Source organism: Danio rerio, chromosome 2 (genome assembly GCF_052040795.2).
Source record: "Danio rerio strain M-AB ecotype USA chromosome 2, GRCz13ab, whole genome shotgun sequence".
NCBI classification, from domain to species: domain Eukaryota; kingdom Metazoa; phylum Chordata; class Actinopteri; order Cypriniformes; family Danionidae; genus Danio; species Danio rerio.
The window spans coordinates 12,005,167-12,029,336 of record NC_141022.1 but is presented as its reverse complement, the minus strand read 5'-3'; the positions used below and the strand labels follow the sequence as shown (position 1 = coordinate 12,029,336).

Below are 24,170 nucleotides of genomic sequence, written 5' to 3'. Positions count from 1 at the left end.
AAGGGTAAATTTGACCTGTTGATGATAGAATTTGGTTTTATCAATAGTATTTTTAACAACAGGACACTAAATTACACACATGTTCTAAAAGTCAATGACTAGGAGTTTATCTGTTGATGCTTTGAAAAATAGCCATGGGTAAAAGTTACCCCAATGGTGTATCTAGTGGTAAATTTGCGATAACTTTTGATTTTATATTCATTATTTAATATATTACTCAGGAAAGATGACAATCCTAATTCCCAATCAGCACATTACTTTTGTCCCCTGTGTTCCCAGTCCACAGTGACTAGATGTGTCTGAAGGCTCGCTTTGCTCACTGTAGCGTTACAGGTTGCTGATGGGAGAAAAAGCCCATTGTGCAGCGCTGATGGAATGCTCAGTCACTCTGCTAAATGTGCCACGGCCATCTCCATCGATTTAGTGTCACTTCTCAGATGACAGACCAATTCAGACAAGGTGTACAGCATGGCAGTAGTAATACGATTTGGAGTGCAGAAAACCAATTCAGGAAATACCAGAGGGAGGCGTGAGGTTCACATAGTTCTGAGCAATAGAAGATGAAACGTTGATAGGGCTGCTGCATGAGATTGATATGTTCTTGGTGTTAGAGAAGTTGTGGGGTCTCTTGAAATGCAGCAGTTTAAATATGCAACCCTGCACAACAACACATCAAGTTTGCACAGGTACATTTTTAAGAATAGCCACATTGACAGTTTTTCTTTCACACCAAAAATGTAGTAAATGCCATTTTTCATGAAGATATTTGCTAAATTTGTTTCAGTTTTAAGGTGATTTTGTCAACGTTTAGATTTTTTTGAACCTTCTAATTTCAGATTACAAAATAGTTGTAACCAGGGCTTAATTTGTGCTGGAACTCTCCGGATCCGGCACCTTATTTTACCGATCCCCCTCCTCCAGTGGCAGTTCTAGCTTAAATGGCATCCTAGGCGAATTACCCCATATACGCCCCTCAATACCTTCACCCCACCACATGTTTTTTAGAATTTTCTGTTCATCTTAGACCCGACTCATGGCCTAGAATTAATGTTATTAAGTCTTACCTCCCTGACTCTATCCCTCCTTTCTGCTTCATAGCCATGCTTAGTCAAAATAAGATCATCATCATATAAGCTTCAGTTTTGTCAACTAGCAAAACTTGCTGCGTGTCGACTTCTCATGTCACAAAAGTAACAGAAAAGGCCTTTAATCCAGTTTCACAGCGCATGAACGGCACATATTTTATTGGCGTGCATGTATACAAAAGCAGGAGCTGTGGGTGTGAGTTGTGCAGGAATGGTTTTCTGCACGCATGCGACAGTTTGCTATCACCTGCATTGTTTCAGCTGCACATAGAGATAAACAAACTTGCAGGTGCAAAAGATGCCAAATGCGAATGGTCCCTAACGTCTTTTTTTCTGGGATTACCACTCTAAATTTAAACATTTGCATATTTATTGGTGCAACCACCCACCTCCACCATCCACTGTTCACTTTAACTTTCTTCTACGACTCCCCAACCATCTTCACTTTCGTTCTAGCCTTCCCCTCACTCTTTGCTTTCGTCTTTCGTCCACAGAACCACCTCCACCGCTCTCCATCCTTGGGTAACATGCCAGATCTGTTACCCCGATCTGTTCCGGAACCTCGCAATTCACAAATTAAGCACTGGTTGTAACCTATAGCCAAATGTTATCCTTTTATAAACCAGAAACCAATAGAAAGCTTATTCAAAGCTTTTATATAATGTGTAAATCTAAATTTCCAAACACTGAACCTGGGTTTGTAGCTCAGGGTCTCTTGTGAAGACTTATTGTTTATCTGTTGAAAATAAGCATAACTATAGTATATTTTTTTACCTTAAATTTTCAAGAGCCATTTATCTGTCCTCTAACATTTACTTTTACAAAGCATTTTTAACAACAACAGCTGTGATGAAATATTCCAAACATTGTGTCTTGCATTGGCAAAAGTTTGGAGATCCTCTCTGACAGTCAGTCTGGCAGGTGGAACGGCAGGAGCTAAAACTGGAATACATAAGCAAGCACCTGGATTTCCATTCTGAAGCTCCTTTCCAGCTCCTACTGTATGTGAAAATATCTTCAGTTTTTACATGAATCTTTTGAGCAGTCAGTCATCCGTTTGCTGACAGGTTTTCTTTAGCATGTGCAACCCAAAGTTGTCACACTCAATAATAAAGATAGGGAAATACCAGCCAGTTCTTCAAGTGAACATTTACATAGATTTTATATGTTGATAGCTTTTCCACAACTATTTCTTAAAGAGTTAGTTCACCCAAAAATGAAAAGTATGTTGTTAACTCATCCTGTCATTTTAACCTTCATTTTTTCTTAGAAATCCAAATTAAGATATTTTAAAGGGAATCTATGATGAAAATCAAATTTTGCAAGCTATTTGGACAGAACTGTGTGTAGGTATAGTATGTCCGCTGACCGAATTGATCGACAGCCATGTATTAACATGTGTCAATGGTAATGCTTAAAAAACATATCAACAAGACAGGATTTGCTCAAAGCAATGTGAACTAAAAAATCTTTTCAGCTCTCTACGATAAGCTGCACCTCAGGGATGAATTTTTCAAGTTGAAACATTATAAAACAGTGCATGTTTGTTAAAAAGTCAGCAAAATCACTATAAGTCATCTCCACAACCGCATGTCATAACAATTATAAAAGAAGATGCTTCAATCTTAATTTAAGGACGTACATTAACTGATATCTATAAAGCAGTGGATATTAACATGTATCCTGTCACATTTGCCATGCAAAAATGGTGCAAATTTAAATGTGTGTGTGTGCGTGTGTGTGTGTGTGTGTGTGTGTGTGTGAACTTTGTAATGATATTGTGTGTGACTCCACAACAAGTTTTTACTGTAGTATTTCTCATAAAGATCAGCTTCTTTCTTATCTGTCACTGTGCTGTTTATCTGAGATGAGACACATGGCTCTGACGCGTATGTGGGGAAAGCCAGCTCATTTGCATTAAACACACAGGCAACAAAAACGGCTAAAGTGTGCTCAGAGCTGAAAATTCTCATATTAAGGAAGGTATAATAAATAATATGATGGGTATTTTGAGATGGAACTTTGCAGACACATTCTGGAGACACAATAGACTTACCTTTAATTTTGGAATAGGTGGAAAATAGTTGCCTTTTAAATGAAATTTGAGAGCTCCCTCATCCTCCATAGACAGCAATGGCCCTGGAAAAAAAAATTCTGTATTTTCTGTATGCACATTAAACAAAAATAATTACTTTAGTTAACACTTTATTCTTCCTAGTGTCACTCAGGGTGTGTTCCCACACAGGACTTTCTCTGTTGCAAAGCATAGGCACATCTGCCGTTTGGTCAGAGGCACATACTCATGAATGTGCCCCTTATACTGACACTAAGGACAAGAAACTTAAATAAAGTTGTTATTCTTATTTATTTTTATTTTTATTTTTTACTAGGAATATTTAGTAGACAAAGTGTGCAGTCTGTATTATTTGGAACAAGCCAAAGTTATTACCGAGTATATTTTAATCAGAACTTGTACATTTATAGTATATTGCTTTTTAATATTACTATTCAATCACACCTACACAGACATTTACCTAAAAATAAATGTTCATTAAATACACTTACAGTTATGCTTTAATCTATAATTACTATAATTACTCTTTAATTACTTTTAAATATGCTTGGTACAAATTAGTTGTTACAAAATAGCAAACTTCAAGTTAACTAATCATTAAGACATCTGACGTATACTGACGATTAATGTGGCTGCAAGTATGCTTAGGCCTACCCTATGGAAAAAAAGCTAAGTTAAATTAGGGTATTCAAACCGTTTTTATAAATATTTGTATTTCTCTTATTTCAATAGAAGATAAAATACTTAAGTATTACATACAAAATATATTTCTGAGAAGTATACCTAAAGTAAATTACAAAGAAGTACATCAAATGTTGACTGAAAGCATGCTTATTTTTATATTTGTTTATTTATTTATTTATTTATTTTTGTTTGTTTAAAAGAAGTATACTAATAGCACTCATGAATTAACTTATTTTTATAAAGGAAGACATGTCAAGCTACCGTTTTATGTATTATTAAACAAATATTTATTTATTTATTTATTTATTCATTTATTTAGATAAATAGTTATAGTAATAAATGTTATAGTTTTGCACATGTAAAATTCATACTACATTATTTTTTATAAGACTGATTGTCTGGCACAAAAGTGCCTATCTTTACAGTCATTGGAATAGTTGAGAGGAAAACACCATTTGATAAATATGCATAACATTTATTTCTTTTCTAAGTATGTAGTACTGTAGCTGTGCTAATATATAGTCAATCATTATCCCATAATGAAGCAATTAAGGATTAACCTGCTCTTCCTCAAATTTATCTACAGTATGACTTAACCTCTTGTATTGCTTACACCAACGTTAAGTAACCTTCAATGTTCCTTTTTTATTTCCACAGGTGAACCTCGCAAGTTTGACCCAACATTTAGAGGACCTGTGTATAACAGGTAAAATCAATCTTAATGTCCTTTTACACATACACGCACGCACGCACGCACGCACGCACATACACGCACACACACACACACACACACACACACACATACAATGATATTGAAAGTTTATAAAGATATACTATGTGAGTATTATACACCTACCGGCCACTTTACCAGGTACACCTGTCCAACTGCTCGTTAACGCAAATTTCTAATGAGCCAATCACATAGCAGAAACTCATGGTATTTAGGCATGTAAACATGGTCAAGACGAACAGCTGCAGTTGAAACTGTGCATCAGAATTGTGATTAAAAGGTGATTTAAGTGACTTTGAATGTGGCATGGTTGTTGGTGATAGACGAGCTGGTCGGAGCATTTCAGAAACTGCTGATCTACTGGTATTTTAACATGCAACCGAAAAATCTGAAAATAAAAATACACAGTGAGCGGCAGTTCTGTGGGCGCAATTTATGCCTTGTTGATGCAGGAGGTCAGAGGAGAATGGCCAAAGTGGTTCCAGCTGAAGGCAACAGTAACTCAAATAACTATTTGTTACAACCAGGGTATGCAGAAGAGCATCTCTGAATGCACAACACGTCCAACCTTGAGGCAGATGGGCTACAGTAGCAGAAGCAGAAGACCACACAACTGTTAGCTTACCAAAATTGGACAATAGAAGATTTGAAAAACATTACCTGGTCCGATGAGTCTCAATATCTGCTCTGACATTCTGTGACAATACATCCTACCTGAGTATTGTTGCTCACAAGTCCATCCTATCCCATGTCATAAAGCACGAATCATCTCAGACTGGTTTCTTGAACATAACAATGAGTTCACTGTACTCAAATGTCCTCCACAGTCACCAGATATCAATCCAATAGAGCACATTTAGGATGCGGTACATTGGGAGATTCACATCAGGGATGTGCAGCCAACAAATCTGCAGCAACTGCGTAATGCTATCATGTCAATATAGGCCAAAATCTCTGAGGAATATTTCTATTACCTTGTTGAATCTATGCCACAAGGGATTAAGGCAGCTGTGTAGGCAAACAGGGTCCGACCTAGTAATAGTAGCCTAATAAAATGGCTGGTGAGTGAATAGGTTTAAAAAGCGTATTAGGTCAGATTTAGAAATACGAGAGGCTTGTTTCAGACACTGTTTGAAAAGAGCTGATGCCATGATGACAAAGTTTTTGTAGTTATTATTTTGTGAATCTAGATATATCAATATTACAAGATCTTCAAAGTACATTTGGAACTGTCAAAGTAGCATATTAGGTGAACTTTAACAAAAAATACCTTAAAGAGTAAACTGCACCAATGGTAGTATCTCTCTCCACGTATTACTGCATTAGTGATTCTCCTCTCGCTGTTGTCATGGAGATGCTCTTCACAAAAATTGGATTCCTTTTCATTTCGTTCATTTGATCTCATAAACCCTAAATGTGTATTTTACAGGTAAGAATCATGCGGCAAATGAACTGAACTAATCCAATACACCACAGCTAGAAGAGTTGAGGTCCTTTAGCTGCTTTGTAAATCGGTAGGCTTAAAAAAAAAACTATGTGTCCAGGGCTTTGGTTATTAATAGATTAATGTGTCCATGACTAAAAGCCACGCAATGTCAGAAAAAAAAACTGCAAAAAATCAATGGCATTTAAAGTAAGAGCGAGTGGAGTCTGAGGATCTGTGAAACAATCTGAAGCTCTCAGGCGGCAAACAGAGGCCCAGTAACCCACATAGAGAGATGATGGGTCATTAAATAAAGAATGAGGAGACTGTTCACTTCACTAATTGTGTCTGACTGGGGAAAGCAGAGAGTTGGGCTGGCCAAAATGTGGTTGAGCGAGAAAGAAACTGCTGTTTTAAATTAGCTGTTTTTAAAGTGAAGATCACAGACCCTGTTCAAAGCACAGTGGGTTTATAATTTAGTTTGTGAACTCATTAGTATTCATTACTAACCTTATGTTTTGAGTTCTGTTTGTGTATGCCTGGATAGTGATGATATAAATACCTTTTTGGTCACACTTGGTTTTACCATTAATTAAAACTGATTTATACTTCTGCGTCAAATGATCGGCGTGACCCACAGTCTTGCCTTGCCTTGCACATAGTTGTGCATTTATACTTCTGCATGCTTTTTGTGTTGCTTTGGAATAACACTTCCGAAACACTAGTTGGCTGTAGGTTTTTATGTTCCTTTGTGTCGTTTTTTTTTTTGTGGGTAAACAAGGTAAACACAAAACAAAAGTTTCCATCTGGAGCTCCTTCACGGGACCCGACACTTGTAAACACTCACTCTAATGGGTTAGTGCAGCTTTTGGTCCTGCACACGCTGGTCACAGCTACCAAGCCGGCCAATCACAGAGCTTGCGTTACGCATTGTTGCGACATGTACTTACATTTTTTGAGAAGTATGCATCTGCCCCAGCCATGTTGAGGGCTATGTGACCGCATTAAGGCTGCAGGCTGGTTTATACCTAAGGCTGGTTTATACTTCTGCGTCGAGTGGTTGGCATTACCCAAGGCAAGTTCAAGTTGTTGCTGATTCTCATAGAAGCATCAGGCAATAAATAAGTCTGCAATCGACTACTTGCAATTGGTATTTGCATCTGATTGGCTGACGGTTTCATTGGTGCTTAAAAAGTGAAAAAAATTGCCAACTTCTGCAGTGGGCAACGCTATTAAAGTGGCGCCAAAAGATCCACAGTTAAGTTCACCAACGCTTGACATCACCCATTCAAAGTGAATATGACATTATGATTGTTGTCTTGGTTGTGTCAAGTTGTCTTGACAAAGACAAAAAACATCATAGGTTTGCTCTGAAAACGCAGCCCTATTTACGTTTGATGCTGTTCCTTTTTGATTTTACCAGCTGACCACTTACCTCCGCATGGATGGCTTACCTGCTGTTATCAGTTTGTCCAGTAGCTCGCCAAGTACATTGGTGGACTTAAGATGCAGTTAACCATGACAACGAGGTTTGAGTCAGACAAAGAGCAGTTCCAGTAAAAATAAAAATAAATAAATAAATAAATAAATAAATAAATAGCAGGGTGAGAATGTGGTAAAATCTGAAAATGTGGTAAAAATCAGGCGAGGGCTTTTCTTTTTCTGGATTGCTTTTTAAAACTGTCTTTTGGGTTTAGGGAAGTGGATGGGTGGGCGGGTCAATCTGTGCTTTTGAAATCACTATTGGTTGGGTATGGGGAAAGAGGAGGGTGGGTCAGTCAGTCTTTCAGTTAGTCAGTTAGTGCCCTCTGGTGGATTTACGTGGGAACAGCAGGTGTGAATGGCATTAAGAGAAAAATTTGAGATCTGAAAAATCCTATGGTGGATTTATGAAAACAAAAACTGCAAAAAAAAAAAAAAAAAAAAAACATAGCTCCCGGGATGTATTTGGGACTTTCCAGAAATATATAAGGCGGAGCGTTTTCAGAATGAGCCTGAGTTGACAAAATCAGATTGTGATGTTGTCAAGTTGTCAAAACAAACAATGTTATCTTTGCATTTTAATGTCATAACTGAGCAAATGACTTAATAACAGTTGTTATATTCATGCATAAAACTTTTATCCACTTTCATGACATGTCATGTCATGTCATGTCATGATTATTTAGGATTAATGACACCCCTTCTTTAAATTTTTAAAATATTTTCCAAATGATGTTTAATAGAGCAAGCAATTTTCACAGTATGTCTGATAATATTTTTTTTCTTCTGGAGAAAGTCTTATTTGTTTTATTTTGGCTAGAATAAAAGGAGTTATTAATTGTTTAAACACCATTTTTAGGACAAAATTATTAGCCCCTTTAAGCCTTTTTTTTCTCAATAATCGATAAAACCAACCATCGTATCATCATATCTCATAATTTACAGAGATACATCGAGCCTTTCACACTGTCCATCCAAACTTACACCAATCAATTTGTGTTCTCCACAAAAGAGATAACTTTGGTAATTTTGGCGATTTTGAGTTGATCCATTGATCAAGCAATCTTTTGCCAAAAAAAACTGTTCCTTGCGTGATTGGCTTCAGTGAGCAAATTATCGCTCTGATGTGAATATTTCGATGAGGTGATTACACAGTGAATGCAAAACAATTACTCAGCAAAACAGTCAAAGCACAAGATGTCTCAAAAGATGATAGTCAATAGTCAAAGCACAAGATGTCCATTGCTTTTCTTTATTCCACGTCTTTAACAGGAGAAATTAGCGATGAATAATTCTGTGGCAGAGACCTGAATGCTTCAGCCGTTTAAATTCCCCACCAGCACCTCTTGGATTCTCCTGAAGTGGGAGAGGGAGACGGAAGCGATTGGTTCTTGATAGCTGGAGATGTAATTATAGATCTCCCCATGTACAGCAGAGCTGCAGTTATACTGCGTTGTTCTCTTCTGACTTGATTACTTTGGGTGTGTTTGATCGTTTGCTTTGTCTCACCCTTTGGTTTCAAATCGGAGGAGGTCAGTGAGCTTGGCTAATGGGAAGAAGATTACAACCATTTTAGCAGTTCAGAAGTCAAACGGGCTGAAAACAGCTGTCGACCCTCCTCGACATACAGTTCCATGAAAACACAGCTCTGAACCGAGTGTTCTCCATTCTCCAGCTGCTGAATTTAATATATTCAAGCTATCAACAGGCTTATGTCTTGATACACATGAGAAGGTTTGAATAGACTAGCTATTTTAAGAACTGATGAATGAGTAGCTGTTGCATGAAATCATATAGTATAATTCATAACATTTCATCCCTAACCCTACCCCTATTTGTAAGCATCACTGGGGGTTTGAACAGATTGTATAAAATGTGAATGAGTGCAAACTCACATAAATTAGCTATACTGCTACTGTCATGTAGGTCATCACACATTAGTTATATGTACGCTCTACCAGCCATTCACCCTGACTACACCTCCCATCTTTCTTTGCACCTCACACCAGAGACAGTTTACCAATCTGGACACTGACACACACAGGCTGTTTCTCAATTCCAAGAATGCTGAGAATGGACTTGTGTTTTTCTGAAGACCGGTCTTGCCAGGTCACCTCAGAAGAACGAACTTGGGAGACCACGAGAACACAGCATGCTTCCTCTGAAAATTTAAATGTATGCGCTTTTCCTGATGGTCACATAAACTTCACACATTTTTTACGGGAAACTATTTAAACATTACAGCATATATACAACAATTTATTGTTTCCCCCTTTTCAATAAATATGACATACACAAACACCTTACAAAACTGTTTTGCACAATACAAATAAATCAGATTTTAATTAGAATTTCAGCAAATAATCTCCCTTAATGTGTTTATGCCTTTATTAAGGTGTTCATGTTAATGTTTACTTTGACCATCTTATTTAGGGGAAATTCAAGAGATAAACAAGTTTAATGAACTTTAATAATAAACAGGTATAGAGTGCCATGCGGAAGGTTGCTGGTTCGATGCCAGCTTGAAGCGGGTTGGGTGGAGTAGGACCGGCAGGGTTACATTGGTGCCGTGACTTGGATGGGAGTGAGGTTTAGGTAGGTGAGTTTTATGGAGGCCAGCTAGTAAGTGCTGTGCAGGTAAAACCTCGCTCCTCTGACCTCCAAAGGTGCTCTAGCGACAGATGCTAGAGGCCATGGTCTTAGCCTCCTTGTTAGAGCAACCAACTCCCATGCGGAAGACCACCGGTTTGATACCAGCTTGGAGCGGGTTGGGGGAAGTAAGTCTGACAGGGTTACAGCTGCAACTAATGATTATTTTAATAATCAATTAATCTGTCAATTATTTTTTGATTAGTTGATGAATTGGATATAAAAAAACAAGATACAGATTAATTTCCAACCATTTATTCAAAAAAGCTGATCGTGAGCAGTCATAATTATAATAAAATAAAAAACAAACTAAGTAGTTTTGTCCTGTTTTCAATCCAAATATTTAAAAAAAAATTAAATCACGATACATACTAGACACATGAAATAGCATTAGAATTTATGTCTTGTTTTAAAAAAAAGAACCTCAAATTTAAGTGATTTTTTGCTAAAACAAGCAAGCATATTTGCCAATGGGGTAAAAAAAATAGCTTAATGAGATATAATATCAAACAGAAGTTAAGCATCATTTAATTTTCTCATGCCATTTTTCTTGTCTAGATTTAATATTTCTTACATATTTGGACTAAAAATGAGATAAAATGACTTAGTAAGAAAAGTTAGAAGTTTATACAGTGTAGCTACACATAACAACAGATTGAAAAATGAATTATTGTAAAAAGGTGAGTGAAAAAAAACGTGTCTTTAGTCTTTTGTCTTGCAATGCAAATTAACTATACCACCGCTGCTTTACTGCTGTTATTAATCCTTTCACTGGTGAGTTTAAAAGACTGCATCTGGAACTGGAAGTGAGTTTTTTTAGGTGACCATTTTATTAGAATGTTCACCCTTAATGTTTTAATGGTGACGTGTCATGTTTGTTATGTGACACACCACAGCCACAATAGCACTGTATGACAGATGTATCCCTTTGATTTAGGTTTTTTTTTCTGTTTTAATTGAGCATATTCATGCGCTTGCTCATCATGTCATCAACTACCTGATATTCCAATTCACAAAAACGTGTAAGTGAGTGCATTGTGTTTTTAAAGGCGGTGTAAGTGATCTTGATCATGATCTACAACGTGAGATGGGTGTCACCATGTTTACTTGTGGTCACGCGTTTGCCTTATTCATAAAAAATGGAACATGCAGGTTTTAGCACATAAATTCATCAGTTACTCACAAAATACATGCAAGTAAGTGGCTGGTGAACATAGAAAAGAATAGATTTAACTTTATAGTTACTTGCACTGTGTATCTGATATAAAGAAAACACATCAGCAAATTATATTGGAATGGATTGTTAGACTTTCATCGACTGTCTTGTTTTTTTTTTTAATCTCTAAATGTATTGTTTTACTAGTACTTGTGTGTATTTGCATGTCTAAAACATAAAATAAGCATTAGGCAGTTAAAACACTGCATAATTGTGATTATATAACAAGTATTTCTCTGGCTCAGTGCCAGCCAACGCACCAAAGCTCAGTTAGAATTTTTTATTTGCCGCTGTGAGTTAACTAGCTAACTTGTCATGTTTGTCAAAATGAATAAAGACTAAACGCCAGCACCAGGGACTTTACATTCCTCACTTTAAATGGAACAAAAGTAGGATTTTGTACTGATTTACTGTGTGATGTTTGATTCGGGGGACGTTCTTGGGGTGGGGTTTGCGTGACACGCTGCGAGCTACTAGCCTGATAATGGAAACGCGACATGATTTCGGCCTCACTGCTCAAACTCCCGGTGATTGGCCCGATAAAAGCCCTGGCTCGCACTGGCCCGACAATGGAAATTCAGCTATTGGTCTAAGATCTGAATGTAGACATCAGAATGTGACTCTTTGTAAATAAATGCAGATTTATCTAAAAGTTTAGGTACCCCTGATAATTTTCATAACTGCAAATCAGCAATTTCACTTGGATCTATTTTATACCCTATGGAAAAAGCAACATTTCAGTTCTGACAGCATTTATTAAAGGGGTGGTCCAGAATGTAATTTTAAGGCTTGGTTGTGTTAATAAGATGCAAAGCAAAGTGTCACGTTCCGATGAAGGGAAAAAGGAGCGAGGACCCAAGCGCAGAGTACATAGAATTTTATTAAATAATAAAAATAAAATAAAATGCAAAATAAACAACCCCGAGGGGGAAAACACTAATAAAACAAATAAACAAACAAACTTGACTGGGCAGGCACGACAAGGCAAGGCTGGACACAGCAGGACAGGTAAAGATGGACAACATGTGATGACGATCTCGCACAGGACAGCAGACATAAGGGGTTTATAAACTGTAGGAAATTAACACAAAAACAGATGAACATAATTAACTAATAATGGGTTAACAAGGAGGGTGGGACTAGACAATAGACGGGAGAGCGCATGACACAGAGAGACGACACAAGCCATGCACTCACAAAAAAACAGGACAAGAACATGCAGCCAATGAGAGAACTCATTAACCGCATGTTCATGACAAGACGAGCACAACACTGAAGCACACGACAAAAGCACGAGACCACAATGTAAACATCGAGCCACGTGCTTTGACAAAAGACGCAAGACACGAGCACACGATAGATAAACACCTTACCGTGCGCTCACACATAAGCAACGCGCATGCTTCATCTCAGCGCCAACCAAAACTGAAACCAACTAGACGGAGGCGCCGAGAATAAAGCTACGCGATGCTGACAAAACAAACACAAACACTAGTACAAGAGCGCGCGCGGCCACAATAAGCGCCAGCACGCACACTCCGCGTACACCCACGACGGCGCGCGCGCACACAGAGACAGATAGAGGACCAGACATGGGTGGTGTCAGAGCTCTGCCACCAAAACAAGAATTTACAAGACCAGAGTGGCAGAACCCTGACACAAAGTGTGCTCATGTTTCACTTGAAGAAAAATAGTGTTATTTTTTTCATATATCTCACTTTGATTATACACAGCTACTCAGCTAAAATAAAAACGACTGTAATATTTCCTTCCTCTAAAAGGCCCGCCATCAAGTGACTCTGATTGGTCATCATCATAATGTGCTGTGATTCGTGCTTCATGCTTCTTGCTTACTATGTATTTTATAGTTTTCTGAAACATAATTAATATTGAACTGAAAGCACTTCTGTGCTTGTGTTGTGTCATTTGGAAGCCCAACAACAGAAACAGAGAAGCTCTGTGGAAACAGCAGGATGGCATTTCTCCCTCTGCAGTAATGTTGCAGCGCCTCTGGCCATGGCCTTTACCTGCGCAGTGTGGGATGCGCAATAACGAACTTTTGTGATCTCACAGGGGGCGGAAGTATTTTTTGTAGTCCCCAAAATTCTTTCAGTGTAGGCTTTGCTAAGCTAACTCTGTAAAAAATCAAGGTCTCCCTTTGCATTGAACTTTGAGCATTTTACATTCAGAGATGCTGTTTATGTAAAGTTTAAAATATGATATCATAGTGGACCACCCCTTTAAAACAACAATGCAATTTAAGTTAACTAAAACAGATAGGTGCATAAGTTTGGGCACCCCAACAGAATAAAGACATCAATCTTTTGTACAAACAAATAACTTCTACAGTTAATAGGTTGTGAACACTTCTTATAGTCAAGGATAAGTCTCTGAATTCTTGCTGTAGGCATTTTGGACCATTCTTCCTTGCACAAATTCTCAACTTGAGTCAGGTTTGATGGGTGCCAAGCATGAATGGACCTTTTCAAACCAATCCATAGATTTTTGATGATTTTCAAGTCTGGGGACTGGGCTGGCCATTCTAGAACATCGTATCATGTCTGAGCATGAACTCTAGATCTGGAACTGTGATTTGGGTCATTGTCCTGCTAAAACATCCTGCTGTAACTTCATCCTCTTGACTGATTCCTCAACATTGTTCTTAAGAATCTGCTGATACTGGGTGGATTCCACGCAACCTTTAACTCTGACAAGGTATCCAGTACCTGTGCTTGCCACACATCCCCACAGCATGATGGACCATCCACCATATTTTCTGTAGGGAGCATGTTCTTCTCCTGGAATGCTGTGTTCTTTTCCATTATGCAAAGCACCTATGGTTGTGACATCTGTCTACAGGATTTTTTTTTTCCTAAATAATGCAGGCTTGTCCAGATGTGCCTTTTTATACCTCAAATGATTGAATAATCTTCTTGTTGGCGGAATGCAGAAAAGGCTTCTTCTGCATAACCTTCCATTGAGCTGTTTTTTGTGAAGAGTTTGTTGGATTGCCATTATTATAAGCAAGATGTTCCTGGAGCTGTTTGAAGGTGACCTCTGGTCTGTCTGTGACAAGTTGGATAGCTACAGTTGAATTCTGTTTAGGAATTATTTTTAAGTGCACTGTCCATGAATTAAAGTTATATTTATTTCTACTGTCTTATTCAAAGAAATTGCCTTAAATTGAGAAATAAAATGTTTGAATTCGTAGAAAATGTATAAGGTGATACTGTATTGTTATCAGGATATAAGATGACTTGCATTGTGATTTGCTATTTTTGTTCATTTTAAAGAGCCACTATTATAGGTTTTTGAAAATGACCTTTCATTTAGTGTGCAACACAGCTCTAAGTAAATGAAAACATCCAGCTGTGTTTAAAATCTAAAAGTTCACCGTGTTTAAAACTATCAATTTTGAAATAAAAGATTCAGAGTAAATTTGTCGTTTGGCATGTTTGTATCAACGTCAACACAAAAGAATACCAAATATGAAGTGCCGGATTTGGTAAAACGTGAACGTGCCTTTCCCTTCAAACACTAGCAGAGTGCGGGTGTGTAGGACTGATCATGACTGAAGATGAGTGAACGTTCTAGTGAATAATATCTACCCTGCAACAGGAGATTCTTCAGCTGTTTGTTAAAGGAAGGATCAGAAAAGACTTGATGGATGGGACTTTGTCAGACCTTGACAGAAACTTTATCAGTACATGGATAAGTTTTTTTCTCCATTTCACAATTGTAAGTATGGCAATTAAAATGGCTGCCTTCCTGTATTCCCTAAAATGTTTGAATTCGTAGAAAATGTATAAGGTGATACTGTATTGTTATCAGGATATAAGATGACCTGCATTGTGATTTGCTATTTTTGTTCATTTTAAAGAGCCACTATTATAGGTTTTTGAAAATGACCTTTCATTTAGTGTGCAACACAGCTCTAAGTAAATGAAAACATCCAGCTGTGTTTTAAATCTAAAAGTTCACCGTGTTTAAAACTATCAATTTTGAAATAAAAGATTCAGAGTAAATTTGTCGTTTGGCATGTTTGTATCAACGTCAACACAAAAGAATACCAAATATGAAGTGCCGGATTTGGTAAAACGTGAACGTGCCTTTCCCTTCAAACACTAGCAGAGTGCGGGTGTGTAGGACTGATCATGACTGAAGATGAGTGAACGTTCTAGTGAATAATATCTACCCTGCAACAGGAGATTCTTCAGCTGTTTGTTAAAGGAAGGATCAGAAAAGACTTGATGGATGGGACTTTGTCAGACCTTGACAGAAACTTTATCAGTACATGGATAAGTTTTTTTCTCCATTTCACAATTGTAAGTATGGCGATTAAAATGGCTGCCTTCCTGTATTCCCTAAAATGTTTGAATTCGTAGAAAATGTATAAGGTGATACTGTATTGTTATCAGGATATAAGATGACTTGCATTGTGATTTGCTATTTTTGTTCATTTTAAAGAGCCACTATTATAGGTTTTTGAAAATGACCTTTCATTTAGTGTGCAACACAGCTCTATGTAAATGAAAACATCCAGCTGTGTTTTAAATCTAAAAGTTCACCGTGTTTAAAACTATCAATTTTGAAATAAAAGATTCAGAGTAAATTTGTCGTTTGGCATGTTTGTATCAACGTCAACACAAAACAATACTAAATATGAAGTGCCGGATTTGGTAAAACGTGAACGTGCCTTTCCCTTCAAACACTAGCAGAGTGCGGGTGTGTAGGACTGATCATGACTGAAGATGAGTGAACGTTCTAGTGAATAATATCTACCCTGCAACAGGAGATTCTTCAGCTGTTTGTTAAAGGAAGGATCAGAAAAGACTTGATGGATGGGACTTTGTCAGACCTTGACAGAAACTTTATCAGTACATGGATAAGTTTTTTTCTCCATTTCACAATTGTAAGTATGGCGATTAAAATGGCTGCCTTCCTGTATTCCCTAGCTTAAAAAATATTTATTTAATTGTGTTTTGTTTCTTGTAATTGCTTCACAGGGCTTGTGCTGTATCTGGTTAACTCTTTATATTCACATATCACATCTAATGCCATGTTGAAAACACAAAGTGTGGCGCTTTCTTTACAGTTTTAAATGTGTTTGTGAGCTCATGATCCTCTGCCATTTGACATTGCTATGGCCACCGCCAGCTGTTCCTAAACTTGTGTGGTGGTCAAGGTTCAAAATAATTCAGCTTTTGCCACTGTGTGGATTAATACTGGATGTGTGTCGTTGTTGTTACTTATGGTTAAGAATAGAGCTATATGCTGGTGTTTAACGATGTTCACTCGCAACAGACTGGGTCATCAGACCAATCATCGCAGATTAGCCTCGTGCTAAGGAGGAGTTTGGGAACAAATTAATTTTCGAACAAATCATATGGAGTTAAGTTCTGAAGAAACCATATTGGAGGTCGTTGGGATAATTAGGATTAGTCCCTTTGACCTGCTATAAAGCTCTCACAACTCCACTTGTGTCCATAGTTTTGTACAGCATCAGTACACAAGTATAATAGTCCTTGTATGTGGGTGAGTTGGCAGCAGTCTCAATCAGCAAGAGAAACACATGTAGTCGGCTGGAGCCAGTTAGAGCTCTGTAATCAGCACAGCCAATCTGCCGTCCCACAGAGGACTCACACAGTGCTGATATATAGAGCTGCTACTTCCAATACACGGGTCAGCTTAACACACAACTAACAATGAATGTGTGCACAAGTGGGGAAATGCTGCCCTTGCACATATATACAAAACCAGATGACAATCCAAAATATAGAAACTTTTCAGTCCACTTTGGATTGCTATCTGATTGACTATGCAATTTTAATTTGAAGAGTTTATTCACTAAAACAGACACCAATATAGAGTTTTTTTTTTCCAATAGGACTCTTCAATACTTAATTGTACAAACATAATTTCTGAAAACTACTAAACAGCTCCAGTGTGCAATAGAACTCTTTAAAGGGGTGGTCCACTACGATATCATATTTTAAACTTTAGATGATCTGTAATGAAGCTTTGTAAACATAAACAACATCTCTGCATGTAATGTGCTCAAAGTTCAATGCATTGGCTTTTACAGAGTTTGGGGAATGAAGTTTGGGGACTACAAAAAAATACATCTGTTCTAGTGAGATCACAGGGGCTTCCAGTTACACACATTCACTATGCACGCACACCCTGCCCAGTAAACGAGCGTGACCAGAGACGATTTAATGTTATAGCAGCGAAGGCTAAAATGTCATCCAAACACTGCTATTTTCACAGAGCTTGTTCTGTTTCTTTATTTGAGCTTCCAAAGGACAAAAAGAGAAACATACTTACAATTTATCTTTAATTATGTTCCTGGGAATTATAAAAAATATATAGCTCTAGCATTTGACAAGGGACAGCTTCCAGAATCTCTCCCAGTTCAGTGCTGGATTCAGCTAAAATCTACTCCAACCGACGAAGCTGTGGATTGTGAGCCACAACCTGTAACTATTTTTATTTGTTAAAAATGATCAACTACATGCACAGTTTCTAGCGTTAACAGTATGTTGTAGCGAGGATGTAAACAGGAGCAACAGAAAATGCTGTAACTGCTGTAAACACACAATCTTCAGCAGCACATGCAGTGTTTCTCTATGTGTGTCTCTCTATGCAGCGGCTTTCCCTGCATTTAACATCTCAAATACGAAACTCGCAAAAGATATGAGAACGTTTCATATTACTTACACATGCTTATAATTCGAATATATGTGAAAGATACTTGTCAAATTTTATTTAAGAGAGCAGGCGTGAAGTTCAGCTGTGTGCTGTTCATTATTCTGTCTGATTCAGGTAGCTAACGCTGCTAGCAGCTGCAGCACAAAAGTGTGCGCTTGTAGGGGCATCTCGACAAGACGTGGAGCCTATCCGCAAATCACAGCACATAACGTTATCTGACCAATCAGAGCGTCTTGAGGATGGGTCTTTCAGAGGAACTAAGTATAAAAGTTGTTTTCATAATAGCTGAGTAGCTGTTGTCGCAGGGGAGAGATCACACGGACACAGGGAGGCAATAGAAATCCCTTTAGGTATGTTAATTTAGGAAGTGAAGCAAGGAAAAGGCACGCGGAGATGTTCAGACCAGTGAGTTCTGCGTCCAAAGGGGTATGTAAGCTCGTGCAGTGAAGTACCAGTGAAGTGAGCGTGGTTCCTGCTGTTATCCTAGCAGTGCTCTCCCATTGTTGTCGACAATGTGTTTTAAATACCCCTCTTCCAACGGGCTGCAGCCGATGCTATAGCCAAACTGGCAGGTCTGCCACGTTACTACCGGTACAGCTGAAGGGCACCCAGATGATGGGTGGCGGGACTGGTGGTTGGGGGGAATGTCGAGGGGAGGTGCGTTGGCAATCCGGACACTGCTGACAGTGTCGACGTACTTCCGCTTCCAGTCCTGGCTAGTAGTACTGCTTTTGGAGCTCTTAGAGGTTGGCCGTTTTCCCACGATGTCTGTTTCTTCCCCCTGCCGTCGAGCGATCCAGTACAACAGACCTTCTTTGACAACAGAGTAACAGGCTGGGTGAGGTGCGGGTTGACGGACCTCCTGGTCCACCAGACAGACTCTGGACCAGCAAGGCTCCTATCCGCTCGCTGCTCTCAGTGTAGGAAACTGACCTGCAGCGAAGTGTCTGAGGGAGGGGAGACGCATCTCTCACTCTTCCTGTTGCTCGCTGTTGTGGGCGGCCTTGCTGGCGGCCCCCTTCGCGTGTCGTCCGGTGCCTTCTATGAATTCTCGGGACTGGGATTGTCCATCTCATGGAGGGTCAGGGATAGGACCGGGTGTAAAAGCTTACGAAAAAAGCAGATGACTTCGCATCCATTGGCGAGGGGGCCGCGGGTATGTGTACTGGACTCATGGTGCCCTTCGCAGGTTACCATTTCTGGGTTTTCTCCGCTCTCTCCCTAGCATCCTGGGGCGCTGATGCTTCCGCCAGCTCTATGCTTTTCATCAGCTCCAGCCAGGTGGGAGGGCAACGCCTGCAGCAGGCAGTCACCAGTCTTTCGACTACCTGGGCAGCTCTTTATTGGTGTAGAATAGTGGCTCATCTCAGAGATGCAATGTCAGACAAAATGCACTTTGGGGTATGGTTAGGTGTGGGCATCAAAAATGCAGCTCACCTTGTGACTGCACCAAGTCTGCATCCAGACCCCTCTCGTTTATTCCGCTGCAGTGAACCCTGAAAAACCAGGGACAAAGCTAAAGGAAAATTAATGAATGAATTTACAAACTCAATTCACTGACATCCAGTTGCAGCTGAATACACGTTATGCACGACTGAAGTATCTAATGTATGTTGAAATTAGGCCTTTGGCTCTGTTGGCGCCATTCAGGCTCTTCCCCTCAGGCCTCTAGCCATGCCAGCTTTGGACTGTCCTCATCCATCAGTCAAATCCCTACGGCTCCAACAAGGTTATTCATCTGTCCAGCTCCACCTCTGCATTCAGTCACTCTAGGCCCACTGTGGCCTTCCAGTTCACTTATGGCCTTTGACTCTCCATCTCTACCTTGTGCTCCTCCACCACATCTCCATTATCTCCATATCTCCATTATTGGCCCCCTGGAGTCATCTACCCTCCATTGTCTTTCATCTCTTTGACTCTTCAGTGTGCCGTCTTCATGTTGTGTCATGGTTTGGTCTTACAAAACTCCTCCTGCTTCAAATCCCTCTTACCTTTGTTTGGTACACTTTGGCCTCTCCTGTCATCTACATCCACGTTCATCCTGTCGTTCCCATGGTGGCTCACAGATCCTTCACCCTTTTCAGATTCCCCTGTATTGTCAGAACTCTGTGTTCCCCCAGTGCCATGTGCTCTTGCTATGTTTGTCAAAGTGTTTGAGTCCATCCATGTCATGTGATTCCTTTGTTTCTCTTCCCACCTGTTGTTAGTATTTCCTATGTTTCATTTGTGTTTGATTCATACCACCTGTTTTATTTTGATTAATCTTTGTATATTTGCCCTGTGTTCCACAGTACCTGTGTGCAGTCTCGTATTTCTTTACCTTGGCATTTCGGGTCTGTTTCTCCATGTATTTTGTACAATTATGCTGCCAGTTGCATCATTAAATTTGGTAGTTGGTAGTTCTCCATCATTCGATCATTCTTCCAGTGTGGCAGTTTGACTTTGACTGTTTTTGTGGTCCAGGGCATTTAAGTGCGTGTACATCTCCATATAATGCACCATGCAAAGATAAAAGATGAAAGATAGTAAATAGCCTCAGTGAATTATTTTCCTCATGTATACACTTTTTGGCACTTAACTTATTGAGTAATTAGTTGTAAACCCATGATGAGGCCCATTTATGTCTTTCGAAACCATTTGTTCCAAAACATTCAATCCTCAAGTTTAAGTTGTACTACTTTGATTTGGCTTTTCTTCATTATACATTTTTGTTCTTGTCATTAGTTTTGAGTTTTTTGATCAGAGTAAAAACAAAAGAGTGTACATTAAATAATTTAATTTATTTAAATTTCAAGGCAGCCATTACTTAAAATAAGTTTTTTAAAGGGGTGAAATTAAATTAGATTTAATCTGTGAGCTTTTCTATTGCTGTTCTTGAATGTACAACCTAATATAGGAGAAGCGGATTTCACCGAACCATCAGCCACTGCTCTTGATGGGAAGTTACGCCTTGTGTCATCATAAATTGTCAGAAACCTCAGAAAGCTATGTGCAGCCTTTGTAAAGCGTACTGACAATGATAGTGCTGGCTTCTGTCGGCTTCTGATTTGAGCTTAAATCATAAAAGTTTTTTAAAGAATGTAATATGTATCAGATAATGACAACCATTAATGTTAGCTAATACTCTATTTGCAATTCAATTCACCTTTATTTGTATAGCGCTTTTACAATGTAGATTGTCAAAGCAGCTTCACATAGAAAATAGTCAATTGAAAGTGTAGTTAAGTTTTCAGTTCAGTTTAAGTTCAGTTTAGCTCAGTTCAGTGTGGTTTAAAAATCACTACTGAGAGTCCAAACACTGAAGAGCAATCTATTGATGTGCAGCTCTACAGATCCTGAACCATTCAAGCCAGTGACGACAGCTGCGAGGAAAAAAAACTTCACTAATTGGCTTAAGTGAAGAATTAAAAAATTTTGAGAGAAACCAGGCTCAGTTGGGCTCGACCATTTCTCCTCTGGCCAAACGTCTTGTGCAGAGCTGCAGTCAAGGCACCGGAGGCTGGAAAGCTGGACCTCAGCGAAGACTCGTCTGTCCCTGGAGTGTCACAGGAATCCGTCTCATGCTCTCCACTCCTCCATGACCACCACAGCAGCTGCTCAGGATACGGCCTGGTCCATGTTATGGAAACCTTGGGATCATCTTGTCGCTAGTATAATCCATTCAATACATAACACAATGCCATTCATGATTTGCGATTTCTATATCAGTATGTTGACTTTCAACTGAAGCGAAATAATGAGTAGGGGCGGCCGCTTTCATTTTGTGCATAATAGACTGATTTCACACGGCCGCCATTTCAAAAGTGAAAATAAGGCTGTGGTGGAAAGAAACCCAGAATTATCACCTGAGTCACACTGTTTGCAAATGTTTTCTTTTCCAAATGCACGTTTTAGATGACATTCATCAAACTCAAATTAATGAACTGATTCTGTTGTTATATTAGACTTGTCACGATACTGAATTTCAATACTGAGATTTATTGAAAAAGTCAAATTCCCACTAACATTTAAGCACTGTTGGCACTGAACAGCGCTGATTTGCCATAGTATTTACCAGTCCTCACCAGAAATGACTGTGATTGGCCGTGAAGGTCATTAGTTTACTGCACTTCACCGCTGTTTAGAGAGTGCAAACACAGACGAGCAATCCGCTGATGAATTGACTAATATTCGCTGCTTTAAAACGCTCCAGTGTCCGTGTAACTGTGTTTGCACTCGGTGAAGAGTGGTGAACTGATGTCCAAAAACACGTGGTATATGGGTGAATTGGGTAAACTAAACTGTCTGTTGTGTATGTGTGTGAATGAGTGTGTATGGATGTTTTCCATTTATGGGTTGCAGCTGGAAGAGCATGTGCTGGGTAAAACAAATGATGGATAAGTTGGTGGTTTATTCCACTTTGGCGACCTCTGATTAATAAAGGGACTAAGCCAATAAGAAAATGAATGAATGAATGAAACTAAAACGACAATCAATTTTGAATGTGTGTATCCTCTAAATCAGTGTTTCTCAACCATGTTCTTGGGGGACCACCAGCTCTGCACATTTTCCATGTCTCCTTAACAAAACACACCTAACTCAGATTATCAGCTCATTGGCTGAGACTGAAAGACCCAGTGTGTGACTGAGAAAGTAGACATCCAAAACATGCAGTGTTGGTGGTCACCTTGAAACGTGGTTGAGAAACACTGCTTTAAATGCAAATGGTGTCATTGTTTTGGACAGTAACAATCACTGTAATGTTCTCTTGAGTTTGGAGGCAGGTGCATAATTTTGTCAGTTCTGAGAGATAATTATACAAAATTATATTAGTTACAGATAAATATTTTTAGAATTATTAAAATAACATTTGAGATAATGTGATTAAACTTGTTAGTATATTATCCTATCAAATAAACTAAAGAGGCAACATATTTATTATGTCTATTGAGGAAATATTTTATATTATAATTTATGTGCATATCCTATTATTTAAAAGGAATATTAAAAATATGAATAAAAGTTAGATCAAAAGTTGGGTCTTTCATTTTAATGCACATCTTAGTAGATGGAAACAGCTATTGAGTGTAAGGGTCATACTTTTGTTCTATTGATGTGTTGAAATTTATTTAAAGGAAATCAAATCATGTGTCATTGATTACTATACTGTGAATTAGTTTACTGTATGTATAACATAAGTCAAATCAGGCAGGGCAGACTGTAAAAATGTAAAAAAAATAAAAATAAAATAAAAAGAGACTAAAATGTATAATCTGGACATGGTTTTAAACTATGATCTTTTCCATGACATGCAATTCTGTACTTCTAGCAACTACATTCAGATTCAGTAAAAACGGTATATGAAAGCTGATCACAATCAAAATTGAATCAGAAAAGTTGGAAGCTATTTTCCAAGTTCCAGTGATGGGATATTTAAGAGTGAATTCACAGTGAGCTGATGGGCAAACCTCTTTCAACATATCCCAGAGAAAAGATGAGACCTGAGAGTGGCTTCAGCAGACAGCAGTACAACTAGTGTCGGCTGGCAAGCATGACAATAATTGAGCCGAGACACTCGCAGCACATGAGATGGAGATAGAGAGACTGAAACAATTGACATGAAATGTAATACAACGAGGGTCACAATGTGAGAAAAAAAGGCCACTCAAAAGTCCATAATTCAGATTGTTATACTCAGTAAGGCTGAGATACTGTCAGAATGAAGCAGCTACACACACACACACACACAAAAACAAAAAAGGGTCAAAAGTGCAAAAAAATGAAAAGCAGGGAGAGGCAGAGAAAAAAAACACAGTTCAATTATTTAGCTAGAGAGAGATGTGTTTGTAAAGGCTTATGAGGGTTGGAGTGAATGTAAGCAGTTTCTCAGACACCTCTGACCAGCTGATGCAGCTCTCTGCAGTTTCTTTCTTCATCTCGGAGATCTCTCAAGCACATTACCACTGACCAATCGATAGATAATTCTGAGTTTATACCCAGTGAAAATCACTTTGAAGGAATCACAAGTCTGAGAACATCAGATGAGACAAGCTGAAAAACCCTTTCTGGCCACTTCTTATACCGATTTTCATAAAAAACACCTGTGTTGTTTTTAAACATACAATATACCTTCTAAC

General features: G+C 38.6%; 1 protein-coding gene across 2 annotated transcripts in view; it reads left to right on the top strand.

The window, feature by feature from the left end:
• The window catches only part of slc44a5a (solute carrier family 44 member 5a), a 252,938-nt gene that overhangs the window by 144,365 nt on the left and 84,403 nt on the right, over positions 1 to 24,170 (top strand). For both annotated transcript variants that reach the window (XM_087239869.1, NM_001423791.1), the window contains 1 exon segment: positions 4,501 to 4,549. In XM_087239869.1, the coding sequence (XP_087095995.1) occupies positions 4,501 to 4,549 (49 nt within the window).